General features: G+C 40.7%; 1 protein-coding gene across 1 annotated transcript in view; it reads right to left on the reverse strand.

Annotated features, from left to right (window-relative positions):
- The window catches only part of LOC307126098 (scavenger receptor cysteine-rich domain-containing protein DMBT1-like), a gene marked incomplete at its 5' end in the record, with an annotated part of 74180 nt that overhangs the window by 24772 nt on the left and 34568 nt on the right, over nucleotides 1-14840 (reverse strand). The window contains 5 exons of the mRNA XM_079816474.1: nucleotides 40-354; nucleotides 476-793; nucleotides 1217-1528; nucleotides 1933-2247; nucleotides 2386-2587. Of these exons, the coding sequence (XP_079672600.1) occupies nucleotides 40-354; nucleotides 476-793; nucleotides 1217-1528; nucleotides 1933-2247; nucleotides 2386-2587 (1462 nt within the window). The remainder of the gene's footprint in view (nucleotides 1-39; nucleotides 355-475; nucleotides 794-1216; nucleotides 1529-1932; nucleotides 2248-2385; nucleotides 2588-14840) is intronic.

A 14840-nucleotide genomic window follows, 5' to 3' on the forward strand; every position in this document is an offset into this window, starting at 1 on the left:
CTAAAACCCATGACTTCATCACGGTGTGAATCCCCTCACCAGAGCAGATGACTCCAACATCTCGTCTATGAGAACATTCAGCTCGACTCCATGAAGAGATGGAACATTCTGAGAGTTTTGTTTCATTCCCGTCACAATCAAACACATCAGCCCAGATTTCACCACTTCCCTCTCCAAACCAGTCTGATCCCACAACAGACACAGCAATCCCACAATTCAGCTGTCTACAGAGGACACTGGCAGCTCTCATATCCCAGCATGCATCACACACTGTGCCCCAATCATTGAGGAACTGAAGCTCAACTCTCCCAGAACAAGAGTCTGAGCCATTGACCAGTCTGAGGTCAGTGTAACCTGGACAAACAATGAACAACTTTTTTAAACAGTATGAAACTAAGTCAAGATAATTCAGCAACACAACAGCAGTATGTTTTGTATAATGTATCTAAAGAGAAGCCAAATGTTTATACTCAACCAGAACAAATCACTCCAACATCATTGTCATGGGAACAGTTGTGCTTCTGTGAAGATAATCGTGAACAGTCGTGTATCTGTGATTCATTTCCTCTGCACTGAATCTCCTCTGACCAAACATGGCCTTTCCCTTTGCCAAAAGCAGCTTCTCCCAGCACCTGTACAGGAGCTCCACAGGCCAGCAGTCGACACACAACCTCTGCATCCTGCTGGTCAAAGGCAGCGTCACACACTGTTCCCCATCCTTCGGTACGAAGCACCTCCACTCTCCCAGAGCACCGGTGAGACCCGTCCACAAGTCTAAGTCCTTGCTCCGAGTCTTTGAATTATAAAGACAGATAAATAATTAAACATATTCACCTGGAACACTAGAGAAAACTTATATTTTGACATTTTATATTTCATTAATTCACTTAATCTACACTAATTGTATCTGTAATTTTATTTTTCATCTGTAATTTTATAATCTTCATTAAATAAAGAATGTAAATAAAATTGTCAAATCAGACTGAATAATAAAAAAAAGACATTACATATTTAATGGGGACTCACTGCATCATAGTTTATTATAAGAAAATAAGGAATGAGGACAAATATAATATCATGAACAAAATAATTAAACAGATTGCATATTTCATAAGATTGACACTGATGCAGTTTGTCCTCACCAGCAAACAGAAACATTATATTGCTTGAGTGAGAATTATGAAAGAGTTCTGTGATAAGATGAGGGGCAGCTTACCTGAACACACGACACCAGCATCTTGATTATGGTTACAGTAGTTAATATTCCAGTTTGATGTGCAGGTTTTCAGTGCAGTCTCTGATCCACTACAGTGTACATAAGCCATTGAAATCGGTCCTGATCCAGGTCCAAAGTGAGCAGAAGTTGTTGCTTTTACAGCCGTCCCACAGTCCAGCTCTCTACACACCACTGCAGCATCAGCAATATCCCAGTAATAATGACACACTGTTCCCCACTGACCATTATAAAGAACCTCCACTCGACCAGCACAGGGATTTCTGCCATTCACCAACCTCACGATCACACTGTCTACACACGAGAGAGAAGGAGACAATTAGTAAATATACCAAACATAGTATGTAAGTGTAACATCACATGTAAATGATTTCAGCTCATATTAAATAATAAAGTATCTCTTTATGTACCTACCAGAGGTGGTGAATTTTAAATAAAGAATGTAAATAAGATTGTAAAATCAGACTGAATAATAAAAAAAATATTACATATTTAATGGGATTTCTCTGCATTCAAGTTTATTTTAAGAAAATAAGGAATGAGGACAAATATAATATCATGAACAAAATAATTAAACAGATTGTCATGTATAATAAGATTGACACTGATCTAGTTTGTCCTCACCAGCAAACAGAAACATTATATTGCTTGAGTGAGAATTATGAAAGAGTGATGTGATAAGATGAGGGGCAGCTTACCTGAACACACGACACCAGCATCATGATTATGATTACAGTATCGTGCTTTCTGGCTCTCTGATCTGCAGTCTTTCAGTGCAGTCTCTGATCCATTACAGGATACATCAGACATTGAAATCGGTCCTGATCCAGGTCCAAAGTGAGCAGAAGTTGTTGCATTTACAGGCGTACCACAGTCCAGCTCTCTACACACCACTGTAGCATCAGCAATATCCCAGTACCTATGACACACTGTTCCCCACTGACCATCATCAAGAACCTCCACTCGACCATTACAGGGATTACTGCCATTCACCAACCTCACGCTCACACTGTCTACAGTACACACACGAGAGAGAGGGAGACAATTAGTAAATATACCAAACATAGTATGTAAGTGTAACATCACATGTAAATTATTTCAGCTCAATTTCAGCTCATATTAAATAATAAAGTATCTCTTTATGTACCTACCAGAGGTGGTGAGTTTTAACATATAGCACAGAAACATCAGCATCAGACAGTTCTCCATCTTACTTCTGCTCGACACACTCATCAGCTCAGAACACAGCACAAGTTTCTCCTCGGCTCCCTCAAACACACTGAAGAAACTGGCTCCTGTCAGTCCCCTAAAGACAGAGAGACTCTCACAGCTGCCAATGACACTCACTGTTACCTTATTAGACACAACAGAGGAAATCATCAAACACAACCACTGACAAATCAGAGGAGGCATTTATGATTTTCACCATATCAAGAGAACATGATGAGCGGGACTCCTCCTCCACCATGAAAAGACACTTCACAGAGGATAGAATCACATCTTTCATAAGTCAGGAGAGATAAAGTCACACTAAACTTAAAGGAGATTGATACAGAAACACTGCAGGTTATATTTGGCATCAAAGCCTGTGTCTGCACACACAACATACAAGACTGACGACTGATTTTTGTAAGTCTGATCACTTCAAACACTTGTAAGTAAGGAGAAAACTTAGTAGAAATAGAACTATTTTATTTATTTGAATAAATGTAACATTTTAATCTGATGGTTTCTAGATAGGCCTAAATTATGCATAATATTTGCTACTATGCATGGATTTTACAGCTTTGTTGTTTTATTCGAAAAAATAAAACAGTATTACATAGTATATAGTATAAACTATATTGTTGCTAAGCTATTCAAAAGTGTTTTTATTAAATACATTAAATATTATTTACATTAGTAAACCTTAGAGAATAATACATAGCAGCAGTAATGCTGCACTGCTGTATTTGTCCAGCAGATGGCAGCAAAACACATCACTAGCCTATAGTGTTGCGCATGCATGAGCTTCTCGGATTTCAGGAGTCAGGACTGCAATCAATGGTTTTTCTTCACTTAGCAGTTAGATAGTTTCATGTAGAGCTCGTTTCACAGCACATTAATTTTAAACATTATGTGCACAAAGTGACAATGTAGGCCTAATCACACTCTATAGCGTGATTTTAATAAGGTTTTTCACTGACAAACCTTTACATTTCAATATTTGGCCTTTTCATGTTTAGCATGTAGGCCTACATGATGATGCTTCGTTCTATTATATGAAAAATGGAAACCTTTAGTATTGTATCACACATAAAAAAAGATGCTTAAGTTAAGTTTCCTGCTTTAAATTAGTTTAAACGGCTAACTGACAGATGCACGAGACACAGGGCCGGCCCTGACCAATTTGCTGCCCTAGGCAAGATTTTACTTGGTGCCCCTTGTATCAAGGTTTAGCACTACATGTTTTCAGTCTAAGTTGTGGAAACACTCGTACTGTTTTATTTTTGTAATGCATTGATGTTTTATTTTTATTGTTGTTGTTGTTTTGATGTCCAGTCCATTCTACCCCGTCATTATGTTCATGATATTATTATTATTTTTTATTTTTTAAAGGCTGATTATAGTAAAACTGTACAAAAATTGCACCTACGCCACATTACAGCCTAAACACAAATAGCAAGAGTAATTGCATCTAACATTCATTGCCAAACTATTCATTGAGAACTAGCAAAAGTGTTTGTTTTCCAGTAGATGGCAGCAATCTTCCACTAAACTATGAGCATTTTCATGTTTTCACCAGGAATTCAACTGAGAAATTTTGATATTTAGTGTGAATTTTACATAAAATGTTGCTATTTTAAATAAACCTGTATATAAATATCATTACTAATTTCGGCAAATACATTTTAAAATTGCTATACACCCCCTTAAAACTGCACAACTGCATAGTAAAAACATTAGGCTATTAAAAAAGTGATATTACATGCGTTTAATATTTTTATATTATTTATTTTTGACAAAATCACACTGGCTGTGGCCTCTGGAGAACCCGGAACAGCTGCTTGCATAAAGTTTAAGGTAAAAATAACTGGAATTAATTAGCAAACATTAGTATTTTACTACTATGCAAATAAATAAATTGTTCATTTGTTTGCCTACATCACTTTACTTCTGTCTTTACACTGCAAAAAATGCTCTTCTTATTTAGAATCTTTTTCTTGTTTCCAGTCCAAATATCTAAAAATTCTTAAATCAAGGTGCATTTACTAAGTAAAATGACATAAGACATTTTTCTTGTTTACTTGAATATACAATCAAAATGAAGTGAGTTTTTGCTTAAAACAAGCACAATTATCTGCCAATGGGGTGAGAAAAATAATCTAATTTATGTTTGGGACAGAAACAAGATTTCAATCAGAAACAAGATTATTTTTCTCACTCCATTGGCAGATAATTTTGCTTGTTTTAAGCAAAAACTCACATCATTTTGATTTTATTTTCAAGAAAACAAGAAAATTATCTTCTGTCATTTTACTTATCTAGTAGCCTAAATGCACCTTGATTTAAGAATTTTTAGATATTTAGACTAGAAACAAGACACAAATACTATGTAAGAAGAGCAGTGTTTCCCTTATCTTCCCTGCATCAGAGGGCTTCTGTCTTTTTTTTAGACACTTCAATTCGGCCATCCGTCATAAATAATCAGGCAACTTACACCGTGTCAACACCTGGCGCGAGCGGCCAAGCACCCTAAAAAATGAAAGCAATCCTGTCTGCGTTATGCGGCGAGAGGCGACGCCACACAACAAATTCCCCAAACGATAAACTGATCTCGCGTTGTATTTCTGACGCACTTCAAGTAGCTCGGCGGGGGGAGATTGATGAGGCGGACCGGGAAGATGCGGGGGACTTAGTTACGTTTTTTTGCGCTTTATTTGGTAATGTTTCAAATTAATATTTATAAAATAGTATCATTAATGCATTTTGGCGCCCCTATGGATGAGTGGCGCCCCTAGCATTTGCCTATTCCGCCTATGCCACGGGCCGGCCCTGACGAGACATGACAACATTCGAAGACGTCGCGACACCCCGTGTTTACATAGCCTACAATAAAGAACATTTAAAAAATTAGTAGGCTATACAAAACCCCGAGATGTGTTTTTAAACGCCTAATGTTTTTTTTATTTGACATATGGCATAAAAGCGGCGCTCTTGTTAAATTAGCGTGATGCTACGGGTCAAAAACATCCATCTATGCAGCCTACATAGAAATATGTAGGCTAGTCAATAACTGCGAAGAAACGATCTCTATTTGGTTAGATTTTTGTTTGCATAAGGAAAAAACTGAGGATTTTGAGATTCGATTTCTGTTCAGTTTATATTTTTCCAATAATAAAAAAAACATCCGTTAAATGTTTACATAGCCTACAGAAAACCAATTAAAAAGAGATAAACAACACAGTGTTCTGGTGCCATTTATGACCACCGACTGTTCCCACCAACTCTGGTTGGTGGCAGCTGTAAACTCACATTTAACCCCAAAATAAAATAAAATACATTTTGTATATATAAAAAGGAAGCATATCTATAAAACCTTTCGCATTTTGCCATGACCTTCGTGTTCTCAATGCCGAGTCTCATTACTGCAACACAGTATTACAGAAATTGTTAATTTAAATGTAAATCTGAATTAAATAAAAAAGTATAATCGCAAATATTAGCATGATGGATCAAATAATGTACCATTGAAATAACTTTTTTTTTTCACTGCACTAAAGCAATGAGATTTTTTGCATTACGGTAATGAGCAGGGGTGGTCAGGGTAAAATGAATGAATCATATTAATAATAATAGCAATTATTGGTTCTCAAAATAGCCATTGCTTTCTTATTTTTAACTTGTTTTTGGGTTTATATGCTCTAAAGAGGATTCATGAGATTTGCCCACAACATTTTAAATGTAAAAATCGTGAGAATTCTCACTTTCGTACTGCCAGCTGCCAGAAGAAATGCGTGACAGCTGCCGATGCCACCGGAAGTGACGCTGCGACCTGCCGCTGCCGGGATTTGCAGGCCTACTTATGTAATTTATCCAAGCCTGTAGTGCTCCAGTCAGAAATTGAAGCTTTCGCGCCTCGATCGCCCCCCGGTGGCCGGTCCCAGTATAGCTCCTAAACCCCGCCTCTCCATGTATTTCAATGGGCGCGAGACACACTAAACTATTTAATTACACTTCAAATAATTGTTTCCTAAAGATGGTTTCTGTCATTTTAGGCAGTTTTTATTACAATAATTTCATTTCAAGTGTTCGTTTTTTAAATAAGTTTAGTTTTAGTGAGTTATTTGATGCTATAAAAACGGGGGTGTGACGTCATGATTGACAGCTGAGATTGACGGCTTCTCTGAGTGAAGTTGTCACTGAGGCACTAACGGACTTTTTTCTGGATTTTTGTGAGGAGATTGGAGCTTTAGCTTTCATTTCTACACTTCCATAACTGTTTATTTCACACCAACATAATTAATTATTCTGCATCTGTGAGAGTGTGGGCGGGCTTTTGATAATCGCGCCTCTACTTCCTGTTCTCTACTGCGCAACTCCGGTCCCGAGATCGCTACTGCGCAGACTCGGTCCCAAGATGTCAGCGCCGTGAACGGGCCTATGAAAGCTTCAACTTTGGTCAGCGGAAGTCAATGGAGTCGCGTCGTCCATATTTTTTTACAGTCTATGAATTTATCTCTAGGCTATAAGAACTTAACTTGAATGCAATTTTAGTTTGAGGCTTCATGAAATCAGTAGCCTATTTCATTATGTATTTAGGTTAATGTCACAAATTACACAGATCTCTAACATTTAACTCTTATTGTTAAACTCTGAGGTAAATAATAGCATGATGTGGCAATAATGTCTGTCAATCATGTTTATTTTAATTGGTTCTTGCTTACATAACATTATTAAATAATTGATACCCCCCTCACCAAAACCTTAGCAAGTTCAGCTTGTGATCAAACAGGAAATTTCACTGCAGAAACCTTTTCCGGTTGACATTGTGGCGGTGGGACATCAACTTAAAGCGAAACAGGTCTGCTTATCGATGACGTCACTAATCTGCATTTCACTTCTCAAACTCTTAACATTCCTAAAGTCTAAAAGGATTTATTGATGTGTGGCACTTTCTCTGTTTCTTCCAGCTGGGACCCACAGCAGGGTTTCACTACAGGACACCAATAAATTATGTTTCCTGAATTAATCAGGATAATTCCCAGTATTGGATCTAGCTTTGGATTCCGTCCCATTTGTGCTGTCACATCTCTTGCCTACATTGCATCCTGACCTGTTCAAAGACGGTCAAGGTAGGCCTAAGCTGCGCTGGAATCATGTCAGAGATCGGACACGTTAGAGACACACGGGTCCCTAGCAGTGGCTCAGACCAGGATGAGAAGCAGCTGAAGCTTCAGCCAAGGAAAAGTGTGAAGAACGCAGGATGGGGACACATTGCTATGTTGGACAAAATAGAGGACTTCTTTCAGATCTGTGACAGCGAGGGAAAGGGCTTCATCACGCGCACTTATATGAGGGTAAAGTGGGGGTCCTTCACCACTTTTTATTCTTTCATTATAATCAGCCTTATTTATTTTTACATCTGCCATGGCTTGGGTATAACTATACAGCTCTGTATATAGGCTAAATGTTTTTTATTTATTTTTTTGCTTTTTTAAATTCTTAAATATGAATGGTGGTGCGCATGTTGCTGTAACAGTAGAATGAGGAATATGAGGACATAAATTGTAGCAGTCTTACTATTATTTACCCAAAAGATTATCTAAAACACTTGAATCTTAGGAATAGAAAAATATAATTTCACTTCAACTCAAAGAAACTCTGAACTGAAACTGAAGTTCCCTTTCAGTCGGTCAACTCGGTACAACACATGACTATGGGATATCGTGCTCTAGCGCCATCTGCTGAAGACAGAAAAAATTGTGGGTTCAGTTTTAAGTATGTTGTCAATAAAATGTGTGTTGAGCATACAAGACCTCATGTGTTGATTTTTAAAAAAATAAAAAAAAATTCCGAATGCACTGGAACCTCTAACACACAGTCTGGCCGTGTGCCGACAGAGGAGGATAATGCAGTATTATGCAATTTAAAGCGATGTTTGCAGAAGGACATGGGGTTCCACCATAGACATTAAAAAAATATGGACGACGCGACAAGAGTTGAAGCTTTCAGAGGCCCGCACACGGCGCTGACATCTTGCGCAGATTTGGGGCTGAGTCTGCGCAGTAGTGATCTTGGGACTAGAGTTAGAGAGCAGGAAGTAGAGGCGCGATTATCAAAAGCCCCTGAAATAAACAGATGCAGAACAATTCATTATGTTGGTGTGAAATAAACAGTTATGGAAATGTAGAAATTAAAGCTAAAGCTCCAATCTCCTCCCAAAAATCTAGAAAAAAGTCAGGTAGAGCCTCAGTGACAACTTCACTCAGAGAAGCCGTCAATCTCAGCTGTCAATCATGATGTCACATCCCCCGTTTTTATAGCATCAAATAACAAACTAAACTTATTTAAAAAACGAACACTTGAAATGAAATCATCATGATAAAAACTGCTTAAAATGACAGAAACCATATTTAAGAAAAAAATATTTGAAGTGTTATATAATTTTTTAGTTTGTCTTGCGTCCATTGTAATACATGGAGGGGTGGGGTTTATGAGCTATACTGGGACCGGCCACCTGAGGGCGATCGAGGCGCGTAGGCTTCAGTTTCTGAGTGGAGTGCTACAGGCTGGGGTTCCACTTCCACAGGTGATGCCTGGAAATCCTCGCTGTCTGCCTCGAACAGTGGCGCGCACGCGCACGCACTAACAACACTGTGGCTTCTTCGCACGATTCCAGTAGGCTTGTCGGCTGCAGACAGCAGGGAACAAGCAGTGTTATAAAACACATGCGCTTGTTTTCCATTTACAAGCTATTTTCAGATAATCTCAAAAGGGGCGGTTATATCTCGGTTTGTTATATCTCAGTCTGGGGATAGATTCAGAACTGAACAGAGGGCAGAGGATTTTTGCAGTATTGAGACTGCTGGGGCTCATGGTCTTGATAGCAGTAGTACGGCTGGATTCTCCTCTTTGTGTGATTTCCGGCACTGAGTGTTCGGTAATTTGATATTTGCCATGTGACATTTAAGCATGGTTCAATAGCGCGGTTGGGTGTTCAGACTATGGTACCCTGGGAATCCTGGATCTGTTAACAGAAAGAATTCCCCTGGGCAGGGTTACGGCATGTTCAGTAGTGATAACAAACGTCACAACATGGCCGAGAAACTCAGAGGAGAGTGGTTGACAGTGCTTTAAGAGCTTCACATACATTTATGTGGAGTAGTTCTCCTGGGGCTGAAACACTTGGGGCAAGCATTATTCAGAATGGAAAATATGACAATGGTCGTATATAAGTAGGAAAGGAGGTACTCCCTCTCTACTGCAATTGGCACGGATGCTCTTGATATGGGGAAGACCTGCGGGGGCTTGTGCGCACATGAAAAGTGGTGCAGATCTGGTGCAGAAATGTGGATCTTTTTGCATCTGCAGAAAACATGCGCCGCCTGCTGTTTTCTTGATTATGGACGGGAGTGCCCCGTAGGGGGTGGATGTCCCAACACATGTTTAGCCTGGATTCTGCTGTATGCAGAAAGGTCCATCACTGATTTTGGTGGCATCTTGCTGGCCAGAGAAAAAAAATGGTACACAAGCATCATGGCATTGCTGTTAAGGACACACAACATGGTGTCTTCCGCTATGCAGGGACCTGCTGTCCCAGGCAGGAGGCAGATTCTGCAGATTCTGTTTGAAGTTTGGTGCAGGTGAAGATCTGTATCACCATATCAGTGCCTGATTGAGGGGATACTGTTTTCTTCTCCGAAGGAAAGTCACTCCCATTCCATGCTGGAAGTTTATTGGGCAACTGTTTCGGCTTTCATGAGGGCATTAATGGTGTTGCGCTAAAGCGTGCAATTTCGGTTCCTTAAGAGGGTCTGGGCATACAACATTTTTTGCTCCGTTTTGGGCACAGTCGAGAGCGTGAGTTTTTCAAAGTATAGCCTACTCCATTGGCCACATCAGTGGAAAGGTTGGCCACATCTAGTGCATTTTGGTTTTCGAGTGCTTTGGCTTTCAAGTGCTCTCTCTCGTCTCCCCCTATAGCTGGTGTGTGGTGAGCGCACTGGTGCCATTGTACTGTGGCTGCCCTTGCATCATCCAAGTGGATGCTGTACACTGCTGGTGGTTGAGGAGAGACCCCTGACATGAGTGTAAAGCGCTTTGAGTGTACAGTAGTACATAGGAAACGTGCTATATAATTCATGTCACTCGCACATGTGCTGTTGTATGTGCACCGTCCGCGGTCACAAAAATTGGGCTGCACACAGACAATGTGCACGGCCATCCGCGGACTCTCCTGATAGGGATAATTACGTCACACGGACAGTTCACGGACTGTCAGGGAACTCTCCCGTTCCGCTCCATCTGTTGAGAGTGTGAGCTTTTCAAGGTATACTCCTTTGGCCAGGAAAGCCCGGGTAAAGTTAATTTTCCGCATCCAGATGCGTCTCACGTGCAGTCGAATGAGCAGGGATGACCGAGTTCAAATGAGAATGAGGAGATGTCGTCACGACACAGCGCCCCGCCCCCAAATATCATGGCATGCTCCCCCTTCCGCCATTTTGGGAGGATACCCGCCAGGTAGTGGAATCGGACAGAGACTGGAGAAGAGATATTCTGATGATTACTATGTACATAGTTTTCCAAACTCAACTGAACATGAAGTTTTAATCCACCCAAGCCGATCTGAGAAAGCAGCGGCTGGTAAACGTACGCCATTATTTCACCACAGGGTGTCAGTCATCGTCTAAACTAGTGACCGCGATGCTGAAGTGTGAGACACTTGCTGAATACGAACCTTTATTTATTTGTATTAAACATGTTGATCACTATTCTGTCATTTTTCATTGTCAGTCATTTTACTGTATGTTATAAACATGTTTATGCCCAAAACGCTTAATTAATATTCAAGGTAGGCCTATTTGACTGTCATTTTCCTCTACTGTCTGCATCACTGTTTAAGATTAATTCAATATTTAACATTGTTAACGTTACATTAATTTAAGACATGTAAGTTACCGAGCATTCATTCTACTTAAGAAGGCTGGAATAAAAGCACCAGCGCACACAAACGATCATTTACATTTTTTGTCAAATTCATTTAGAATTGTAAACTCAACAGGTATAAAATATGATCAGTAAGAGAAAAACACTGCTAATGAGGACGAGCACTGGACTGCTGCAGGATAGTGGGGAGATATATTTATTTATTTATTATTCAGAATGCACAGGAAATATATTTATAGAAACATTTCAATGCAAGGTGGTAAAGAGTTCTGAGTTCTGCTGCGGCAGCTCATATGGGTCAACGTTTTTGATATCAGCCAGCTTCTCTAAATACCTCTGCTTGGCGCTGGTAGTACGTTTCTCCCTGTAAGAGACCTCTTCTCCATTTCTTCTAAGTTTTCTCGTAATTTCTCTGCTTAAACGCCGCAATGATAATTCCTCGAGCCGTCTTTCCTGCTCTGATCTCTGTATCGCTCTTGCAATGTTGCCCCTGGCAACCGATAGCGTGGGTTCCCAAAATGGTGGACGGGCTCAGACTCCGCCCAATTTGTCACGTGACAGCAAGCGACCATGACGTATCTCCTCATTCTCAATACATGTGCAGTATAATTGTTGTGACTCTTCTGTCGCTTCTGTTTTTCTTGCACATGTGCTGTTGTATGCGCACCTTCCATGCGTTCTCAAAAATTGGGCTGCATGCTGACGGGATACTTTGGGCTTAAGTGCAGATGCGTTCGGAATGCGTGCTTCTGAGTGAACTTTGTTCGCAAGCGATCAAGTCACTCATACGCTGTGGTATGTGCACCGAAGACTCTCCTGTTGACGAGAATTTACGTCACGCGGATGGTAGATGAGAACAGCGGTGTCAGGCAGACGGCCGTAGATAGAAGAACTCAAAAGTTCCGATGACTGCAATCAGCAGCAGGCGAGCTGGGCAGAGCGCAGATTAAGCACAAGCATTTGAGCCGATCCCATAGATATGAAGGTCGAGATAACCAGGCAGGACAAGACAGGGGTAGGTCATAACAGGCTCCGACACATCTGTACACAGAGTTAATAATCTGGCAGAGAACAAAGGAACAACAAGGACTAGAAGTAGAGAAACCAATCAGAGAGGAAAAGGGGAACAGGTGTGGAAAGAATAAGCGTGATGGCTACTGTAATGAGGGGCAGGTGAATCCAAGTGAGTGTATGCGTGTGTGTGCCCGGAGGGAGGGTGTGAGTTTAAGAATGACCAGTAGAGGGAGAAAGAGAGAGAGAGAGAGCCAAGATCATGACAGGTTCTGACTGGAGGGGTGTGTGAGCACTCTACAAGGGTATGGAGATGTCAGGGGCTTGGTTTAAGATTCTCGTGGGATGCCAGCTGGGCATCACTGTGCACGTTTGTCCGGTGTACCCTCTAGTTGCCACTACGACAACAGTAACTCAGGCTGTGCTCACCACAGGGGTTTTTATAGGGGCCATGCATCTTTCCCTTGGAAAAGGGATATGTGGCGGTGCTGGTCCCTTACGTTTAGTTCAGAGACTTGGCGGGGTGTGAATATATGTCCCATAGTCATGTGCTGTACCGAGTTGACCGACTGAATGGGAACGTTGAGTTATGCATATAACTACTGTTCCCAGAAGGAGGGAAATGAGGTACAACACCTCTGGGCCCCGCACAGTCGGGTGAAGCTTGGTGAAGAGCTGGACTGAACAAAGGGAATGACGTATATGACTGCATTTATATGCTGTGGGCAAGTGACCCCGCCCACGTTGTCATGCGTCATTGGCCTTTTAGGCGTTAATAAAGGTGTCTTCAGCAGATGGCGCTAGAGTGCGATATCCCATAGTCATGTGTTGTACCTCGTTTCCCTCCTTCTGGGAACAGTATTTATATGCATAACTCAACGTTCACTGAAGTGGATCCTTACCTACAATCAACTGAAACGAAACCTGTAACACATACAGCCGTTTGTCAGCAATCAAGAAGCTCTTTATTGCAATATGTACTTACAATATGTAAGTTTTTGCAGACAGAGGTCGCATTTTCAAAACAATAAAATGATGACGCTATGAACAGAGTGGAATGTCGATTGGAGATTTCCATTCTTGTTTTCACCATCCAGAGGTGGTGGAATGCACGAATTATGTGGATGAGGTAATGAATTAGTTTTTGTATTACCTACATGTTTCATCACACTATGTCATCGTAATGAATTAGCTGCAAGGAACGGGAAATGTAATGCTATTTTAGCCTGTTACTGATATGTGACTATTTGTCAAATGATTTGGTGGGTTAATTCTGCACAGTTTTACATGTTTAAAACAGTCGTACTAAAACTGATGGGTAAATATTTTTTGTGCAACACATACTGTAGGCTATAATGTTTGTTGCAAAGCTCTCTCCAACTTGAAAATGCAGATATTGATCCTTGCTTTATTTCAATGTGTAACAAGGTTAAAGAATCAGGGAAGAAGGAGGCGGGAACCGGCGAACGTTTCAAACACTTTATTAATAAAATAAATAAACAGTAAAAGTGGCAGCCCCTCACAGACACATAAATAAAACAAAGCGTAAAATAGTCCAGGCCTGGTCCTCTCTCATCCTTTACTGTCATTGCTCCTCTGTGAGAGATATGAGACCAGTGTAGGACGCTCATTATCAATCATAGCACCGTTCTCTCACCGCTCTCGGCCCCGCTCTGCTTGACACACTCGGTTTGTCCTAAAGCCTGCTTGCCTCAGTTGATCAAAGTATACGTTTTTTGGGGGGGATTTTCTGTTCTGTACTCGCCAATGAATAATCGTGATCCATGATGACTGAACGACACAACAGCAGCATTTTAGATGCTGTATAAGCACCACGTCTGCATTTGTCCACTTATGTTGCCATGGTTTCTACAAGCGGAAACTGAGAATAACGTGGATATTACATCATTGATAGGTGACAATGACAAGGGACAAGCCATTATTGAAAACACTGTGCAAGTGGTTTTTTGGATATTTTATTACAACAATCTTACATATTGTGCCTTTAAAGGTCCCGTTCTTCGTGTTTTTTTGAAGCTTTGATTGTGTTTACAGTGTGCAATATAACATGTGTTCATGTTTCGCGTGTAAAAAAACAGTATTTTTCACACTATTTACTTATCTGTATACCGCTGTTTCCACTGTCCTAAAAACGGCTGGTGATTTCCTTGTTCTATAAAGTCCCTCCTTCAGAAACACGTAACGAGTTCTGATTGTGCAAGCGGTTCCTGTGCTGTGATTCGACCACAGCTTAGCGCACGTGAAAGCGGTTCCTGTGTTGTAATTTGACAGCAGCTTAGCGCACGTTGGAAAGGTCACGCCTCTTAACGGAGAGATGTATGCGTTCAATAATCTCTACAGCGTCCCTGGGAAAGCCAAACAAAGGTGATTTGACTCCTGGATGAAAATAACAGCGTCTCGATGACATGGCGATAAACACACTCAA

The sequence above is a fragment of the Gobio gobio genome (assembly GCF_949357685.1).
Source record: "Gobio gobio genome assembly, chromosome: 5".
Lineage (NCBI taxonomy): Eukaryota > Metazoa > Chordata > Actinopteri > Cypriniformes > Gobionidae > Gobio > Gobio gobio.